The following is an 8,263-nucleotide window of genomic DNA, read 5'->3' as shown; positions in this document are numbered from 1 at the left end:
TAACCACTACACCACCGTGCCGCCCCACATGAATGGTTATCACTGATAATTAAATTGTTTCCATTTATTGATCAAAATGACAACATGAAAGGTCACTTGCATCATTGTTCTTCGTGCTATAAATAAAGCACTATTTAGAATCCATTTGGCCCACTTTAGAAATACATGAATGATCATTATCATTGATAATTAGAATTATTTCCATTTATTGATCAAAATGACAACATGAAATGTCTGCCTTTATCATCCACTTGTTCTTCGTGCTATAACACTGTTAAGAATCCATTTGGCCCACTTTAGAAGGATATTTTGGGAGATTCCTTTATGTTGGCTACATGTGACAGCACCAGGCAGGCTGTCATTTTTCCAGTTTGTTGTCGTAAATCGGCTACGCAATTGGTTTAGCGCGGTCACGTGGTGTCTCGTGACGTCAAAATCGCATTCCGCTCTGAGGAAAATAGTTCTTCAGAAAATGTCTCGATTTAAAAAACGAGTGCGATTCTGTGACGCGGAAAGTTTGCTATAAGTGCAACATAACTTGGTCCTTTTTATCAGCTAAAGAGCATGTGGCTCAGAGACGCCGGAGCGACCTAAAACGAAAACGGGGTTCATCTTATGGTCCAGTATTCCGGAGCGTCTGCACAGGGCGGCCATCTTACCACAGACAAGCGCAGTACACTGAGGTAAACTGAGGTAAAACCATTGAGGTGCTTTAATGTTTATCTCGCTGAAATTTTGACGTATATACAAATGGTTTGATTTCTTAAAACATGATTAATGTGGTTGTAATTCTGGGTGCTTGAACATGCTAAAATCGTACCTTTTCTCTTCAAAAACGACTTACTGCAGCTTTGTCAAAGTTGTGTTTCATGCTAGGCTAGCTCGTAGCACCAAGTAATTTTACATGGAAGGTCATGAGCAGGGGCGCCGCCAGAAATTTTGGGCCCCATGAAAGATTAGAATTTTGGGCCCCCTAACTTTGCCCATCCTCGTCACAATTGCCCTATTGTCATTATTTGATTTTTGATAGCCCATGGACCTTGAGTTTGTGACTTTGTTATTACATTTTATGTATTAACCTACCAGGGACTAGATGAAAACTGGTCAGTGACTAATTCTGGTGCATTTACAATCACAAATGAAAATTCAAGATTTTGCCACATGCCTTCTTGTGCTAGGACAATTGGTAGTGAAATGTGTGATGTGACTGCTAATAAATCATAGAAAAAGTTTTCTACCCAGCATCAAAACACCTATAGGGTGTTCACACGGCACATATTTGCATCGATGCTGCACCGATGTATTTTGTTGCGATATATCTTACACCGGTGTAAATTTTGCGCAGCGTTCACACGTCACAACCTGCTTACTAGAGAGAAGCGTGTTAGCACCGGTGCAGCCCCACTTGCGGTCACACGGCAGTTTCTGTGACCGTGCAACAGGAGCAAAAACTTTATTACTATCATTTCCTTTGATAGTAATAAAGTTTTGATATCATTTCCTTTTATTACTATCATTTCCTATCATTATTACTATCATTTGCGATAGTAATAATGTGGAAATTAAATATGTGCATGCGTGAAAATGTACTTCCTTTTCCTGGTTGTCATGGCATCACCAAGCGCCGGGAAAACAACGTGGATGAAGACACCAGTGTTGCCAGATATTGCTGATGTTTTCCATCCCAAAATATGTTCAAATCCGCCAAAATGCACTTAACACTGCCCAATCTGGCAACACTGGAAGACATGCAGTTCTGTTGTTGTTGATATTCGCCATTTTGGAAGCGCAAAATACCAGGATGCAAATTATGCAATGCCCGTATGTAATCAACTCTCCTGACGCGTAGCGAGTCTACCCCTGTAGCGTTCAGACATCCCATTTTATATCGGTGCTGCCCCGCAAACTAGCATTTACTCCGGAGTAAATTTCTTAAACCACCTCCCAAGCAGGGTTAGATTTGCACCGGTTTAAGCAGCTTTCAGGGGCTACACCGGTATAACTTTGTACCGTGTGAACGCTCTACCGGGGCAGCCCCGGTGCTACACCGGAGTAAAAGTTGCCGTGTGAACACCCCTCTAGTTAGTTAATGCATGAAAAAGTTTGATGCATTCAAGTTTGATGCATTTGAATGAACTCCATACTCAGTAGCCTTACAAATGTTACCCATAAAAGACAGGAAACATCTTATTATAAATTTATTTCAAAGTGACACGGAGTGACATTTCAATTTGATCAATTACGTACGTATTTCTTCATATGTTGTAACCTCTATCCCTCTTTTGTGTGTGCTGCGCTTTCTCCAGCTCCTCAATTTGAAACCAATGGTTTAGAGCAGGGGTGGGCAATTATTTTTTCCATGGGGCCACGTGAGAAACAGAAAATTTTGTGGAGGGCCGGACCATAAGGCTGAACTAAATTCTGCATAATATTAATTCTATTTCTTTATATAAAGCAATAAATATCATTGTTTTTACAAGCTGCTAAGACTGGTAAGAGTATGGAAAAAACGAGGTTGCCTTAAACAAAAAATGTCATTTATTCAATCAAATTTCCCAAAACAATGGTTAACAAAATGTGAAAGTTTGTACCATTTTTTTTTTTTTTTCTTTCAGTCACATTCACCCCAAAACACAATAAAGACATCACAATATTGTCTTTCTACTCCAAATATCAAACAAGACAGGGTTTTTTTCTAGAAAAATTTAGTATGAGGGCGCTCACCATGGCGAGGGAGCGAAGCGGGGGGGGATGGTGCCGGTTGTCCGTCGCCCCCCTCCGCCGTGCAAAGCCTTTGAAAAATGCTCCAATGGGACATTCTGAGGCTATCTGAGAGGGAAATTGTAACAAATTGTCAACATTGAAAAAGAAAGAAGTAATCTTCTTCTGCCCCGGACAGTCTTTGGCTTTCTTCCGCTTCGTGCCGCGGGATGACATCTTTAAATGCCCAAGTGTCAACAAAAACAACTCGCAAACTACTTCTGTCAAAAGGTCCCGCGCTGGTGGGTGAAAGGTCATTCAGTCTCGAGAAATCTTGCTCTACAAGTCAGCTGACCTTGTATGTAACCCATGTCAAATCTCGCGAGAGCAGCAGCGACAAGTAAACAACATGGCGCCTCAGTCTGGAAAACGCCAATTCGGATTGTTTTTGCACCGTCTGGCGGTGTATCTACTATGATTGGAATATTTTTGGAGCAATTATAATGTATTTGATGATCAGACACATTGTCACGTAGTGTTGCTGGGATGTTTTCACGGAGTCGGTAAGGGGGCGCACGCCGAGAGTAAGAGGGTGCAGCGCCCCTGTTCCCCCATTTAGACGAAAGCCTGCAAGATACATCATATTATAATAATGATGCCCACATTTGTAGTCTAATCACCTCATTTGGTGTTTTTTATTTGTTCAGTGAGAGAAATCTAGTCTCTGTTGGTCTTTAACGAGTGCATCAAAGTCAGGTTGAATGTCTGAGGTGGAGATGCGAAGCACAGCTGACAGATGATCATCAGTCCATTCGGTGTAGGTATCAGATCTACAGATCGGCTCGGGCTCCGGCGCCTGCTGGTGACGTCACATGATGTGATTGGCTGGACCGTTTGAAGGATGACGTACAAGTTTGTAGTGGGTCTGGACAAATTACGGAAGTAGTTTTCGTGGGATTCCATGTCATGTTCATGTCGCGCGCATTGCGTTTTTGTTGAACACAACTTCAAAATAAAAGCAATGCACATTCAGTCCATGCATGAGGTAAAATTAGAAAATATGTTTATTTTGTAATTTCTAATTAACCTTACGCGGGCCGGTCAGAATGAACCAAAGGGCCGGATGCGGCCTGCGGGCCGGAAAATGCCCAGGTCTGGTTTAGAACGTGTGAACATTCCACACACGTAACCATGTCAAACACTTGACTGGTGCCCGTTATTAGCAACACTTTAATCTAGCAAACTGTATATGGCGCTCGCTCATTAAAAACTTCAATCCTAAAGCATTTATGGGTTGTATTGCTGCTTACCTCCTTCTCCAAAGGGGGGTTCAGTGGTTTGGTAGGGCGGAGGTCCCCTTGAGGCTGAATCTCTGCATATTTAGGGCACCCCATTAGTTATGAAACTGGTTATTAGCACTAGTTATTAGCACCAGCATAACGTAATATTTCATCTTGTTTATCACACAAGTCAGTTCAGTTATTAAAATGGAAAAAATGTCACTGTACAAACTGTAGAAGTGTTCTCTTGATAGGCTAATCCAACCACGTTCATACTGTTCATTTACCATTCGCTAATATTTTGAACGCACATGTGAGTGATAGCTACCTTTCTTTGGGAAAAACTGAGTGACCAGTTGCCTGCCTCTCCGGTCCCTCTCAGCTTTCAGCTGCCTTTCTTTACGTTTTTGACAGCCACTCTTCATATTTAGCGATCATAGACTGTACGCACTCCACTGCTGGCTGGCTGGCTGCTGCACCGCGACACAGCAGCAAGTAGCGTTGCACTGATCAGCACACAGATTTAACGCATCGCGCTTCTACCAGAACTGGACCGTACCATTTCGCAAAAGGGGGCGGGTTAAATGACAATATGTTGAAGAACTCAAGAAATAGACAACCTTGTTCAATTAGCTCATTTTACCAGATGGAATATTGCATTGTTGTTATTTCAAAAGTCTTATTAAAATCATTAAAAGCATATTATCAGCCCCTTAAAGGGCCCCATGGCAGTGCTGGGCCCCTAGAATTGTTCTAACCTTCCCCCCCCGGCGGCGCCCATGGTCATGAGATAATATTTTCAATAACTGAAGTTGCACTTGCACATGGTTTTCATTTTCGGGTTGGTTAATTGAAAACAACTTACATTATGATTTCTAGAGGAAATTAAATTACTGACTGTGACGAGATGCCAGACTTCTGCGCGGCCTTCGGTTGCTCGAACCGGCGATGTCAGGAAAGTAGGGCACGTGGGATCACCTTTCACCAGTAAGATAATACATCATTTTTTTAAGGATAATAGTTAGCGTTATTTACTTAGTGAAATAATGTCCAATACAGTTCCTGATATGAGCAGCCGGGCTAGGACAGCAGTATCATACTGTATCATTACATTTGGGTGTGAGGTTGTAATTATTCCTGCATGTAGGCTAAACAAAGGGAAGTGACTGATAACTCGCCTACGCAGGTGTATGCACAGTAGGTGGTTAGTGGTCATTTCCATCCCTGATCTGGGTACGTTTTCATTTTTTTAAGGTTTCCCAAGAGCAGGGAGAGAAGGAGGAGGTGGGAAATTGCCATAAGGAGGGAGGGTTTTGTGGCTTCCGATCGAGCACAGCTCTGCAGTAACCACTTCAGGGATGAGTTCTTTGACAGGACAGGGCAGACTGTCCGCCTTAAAGATGGTGTGGTCCCAACCATCTTTAACTTCCCTGCTCATCTTCAAAGAGTATGTGTATCATTAACCAACAGTAATTTAAGGTGTATAGTATTGATATGCAAGAGTGAAAGTAATTTATTTGTCCCCTACAACCCTTGCTTTGTAGGTGTAGTGTGTTGTTTATTTCAGTATTGTAAACACCCTAAAACGTCTTGTGTTTTATTATAGTCTGAAGCAAGTAGAACAACAGCTACTTCTAGGGCGGTGAAGGAGAATCCGTCACCTGTGAGTATTTGCGTGTTGAATGTCAGAAACTAATGGAGGCATCATATGGCTTGTAATATTAATTAATAGAGAAGTTAAGTTATTCATTTTTGTAGTATGGTTATTCATACATATTTGTATATTTCGCCTAAAACAGGGAGCTGTTGAAAAGAGGCTCAAGGGGCAGTGCAAGCGGCAGGCCACTGATCACTCATATGCACTGCCTGCTTCCCCTAAGGCCCTAAAGGCCAAACTTGACGAAATGTCAGCGCGAGTGAGGAAACTGGAGCGGGAGAAGAGCAATGCCTTAAGGAGAGAGAAGAGACTGAGAGAGAGGCAGAGACTGAGAGAGAGAGAGAGGCAGAGAGAAACAGAGGCAGAGACTGAGGGAGAGAGAGAGGCAGAGACTGAGGGAGAGAGAGAGGCAGAGACTGAGAGAGAGAGAGAGGCAGAGACTGAGAGAGAGAGAGGCAAAGACAGAGAGAGGCAGACACTGAGAAAGAGAGAGGCAGCGACTGAGAGAGAGGCAGCGACAGAGAGAGAGGGAGGCAGACAGAAACAGAGGCAGAGACTGAGAGAGAGAGAGGCAAAGACAGAGACAGAGGCAGACACTGAGAAAGAGCGAGGCAGCGACTGCGAGAGAGAGACAGACAGAGGCAGAGACTGAGAGAGGCAAAGACAGAGACACAGAGGCAGCGACTGAGAGAGAGAGGCAGCGACAGAGAGAGAGGCAGCGACAGAGAGAGAGGCAGCGACAGAGAGAGAGGCAGCGACAGAGAGAGAGGCAGACAGAAACAGAGGCAGAGACTGAGAGAGAAAGAGGCAAAGACAGAGAGAGACAGAGGCAGATACTGAGAAAGAGAGGCAGACAGAGGCAGAGACTGAGGGACTGAGAGGCGCAGAGACAGAGAGAGAGAGAATTGAATTTGAATAAAAAAAACCTTTATTTTACATCATCTATGTTCCAATATCTTCCTGATGAAAATATCAAAAAGGTAAAAAAGAAAGGAAAATTAAAAGCGGGGCACTGCGCGAGCACTTTAGCTCAACACATATCCATATATCAATTCATCATCACTAACAGAGCACAATACCTCTCTGTGTCCCCACACACTCACAAATCCATCAACAGCTTTCATTGCAGAATAAAATTTAAATTCTGGACTTGACCAATCTTAAAAAAACATGAAGACAGTCCTGACCAGAGCCACCCTCTGGAACATTCCTGCGCCTGATCCATATCGCCATCTTCGCTTGTCCAGTTATGAAATTCAATAACTGACACTGAGACTTTTTCTTCCGCATATACATAACACCCAAAATAAAACAATTGTTTGTAAATCCAACCTTAAAAGCTCTAAATATCAACTGTAAACGACAAAGCAAAAAGCAGTCTTTCACATTCCATAAAACAATGAAAAACAGTTTCTCTTTCTGCACAAAAAGGCACTTATCATCAACAGCTGGGTTTATGACAGAAACAAAGGAGTTAACAGCTACTGTGCTGTGTAAGATTTTCCACTGCAAATCAGCACATTTTTTCGTTAATGGTGGTTTGTATAAAGCTCTCCATGCAGGTTTAATATCGTCATCGAGTTCAAGTTTCATTCCAGGGGCGTGTTTAGCCTATTTTTGGGGGTGCTCAAGCACCCCCTAGCTCAGCACCCTCAAAAACGCTGCTTTTGGACATAATTTTCAGAAATAAGTGCCCTTGCGCACTGCGCAATGAATGTGTGTGCAGGCGTGTGTGTGTTCTTGAATTCGCCTGTTACGTGATAGTTCTATGACCAGTAAAATACCTCTCCTCCTTGCGTCCCCTCTGATTGGGTTGCCTGTCCGCGCGAGTGCTTGCTACGACATGATGGTTTTTTTTAACTGGATTCCACGCCCATGAGGAACTCGAAGTAGCACCTGAGTATTACTGGCATAGCGAGATGTGAAGGTACGGACTGGAGTTACAGTTGTTAAACACAACACAATAACGGGTGATTCTAGCATCTGATCTTTGGGGGTGCTTAGCCCCCAGAGCTGACAGAGGCACCTGGCTTGCCCGAGACCCAGGTGATGCAGTCGACAGGCTACAAGATACCTTCAGGAGGGTGTGGTCACATGGGGTGGCTGGCCATCCCTGAAATAAAAGCATTTCGCCACCAAATTCCTGAGATGTATAGGCTGAAATACTATAAAAGGATTAGGTCTAGTGTGTTATTCCAAAACAATTAATCGTTACCCTGTGATGCACTAACGACCCAATATTTCCGCAAATGCAACCTTGATTAGGCGGTGCCAGTCGTGCTTGCGCTAAAAACTGGACACGCCACTAATCTATTGTCTCCTAAACACGCTATAGACCCTTTTCAGTCACGTGACCTTCGTAAACACGACCACCATTTTGGACATGTAGTGGACTTCAGCTCGAATCAGTTTGAATGCGAGGAAGGCGACAAATGAAAAACATAAAAGAAAAAGGAGCGAGATGCAGAAAACACCTTCACTATCCAGCGACGTAGGGCATTTACAGGGCGAGCAGAGGGAGAGGTATTTGCAAAAATTGAGGTTAGCAGGCTTAGAGAAGGACGTTTACCTGCTTCCACCAGGATTGTTCACTGACGTACGGAAGTACACGAAGCCCTCGTCTTTA

The 8,263-nt window shown here is 43.3% G+C and overlaps 1 protein-coding gene across 3 annotated transcripts; it reads left to right on the top strand.

Annotated features, from left to right (window-relative positions):
• The first annotated feature begins 428 nt into the window (after positions 1-428).
• On the top strand, positions 429-6,573 carry LOC132899900 (THAP domain-containing protein 6-like). Of its 3 annotated transcripts, none has more exons than XM_060941952.1 (5): positions 599-683; positions 4,860-4,967; positions 5,235-5,427; positions 5,587-5,643; positions 5,780-6,573. In XM_060941952.1, exons 2-5 carry the CDS (start codon positions 4,888-4,890, stop codon positions 6,287-6,289), a joined length of 840 nt encoding a protein of 279 aa, XP_060797935.1. In that variant the 5' UTR covers positions 599-683; positions 4,860-4,887; the 3' UTR covers positions 6,290-6,573. The 3 variants fall into 3 exon arrangements, with proteins under 3 accessions (XP_060797936.1, XP_060797935.1, XP_060797934.1); XM_060941951.1 differs by having other exon boundaries at positions 607-693; XM_060941953.1 differs by lacking the exon at positions 4,860-4,967 and having other exon boundaries at positions 429-683.
• The last annotated feature ends 1,690 nt before the right edge of the window (positions 6,574-8,263 follow it).

Source organism: Neoarius graeffei, chromosome 16 (genome assembly GCF_027579695.1).
Source record: "Neoarius graeffei isolate fNeoGra1 chromosome 16, fNeoGra1.pri, whole genome shotgun sequence".
NCBI classification, from domain to species: domain Eukaryota; kingdom Metazoa; phylum Chordata; class Actinopteri; order Siluriformes; family Ariidae; genus Neoarius; species Neoarius graeffei.
The sequence above is the reverse complement of the archived record's forward strand: the minus strand, read 5'-3'. Positions and strand labels throughout refer to the sequence as shown.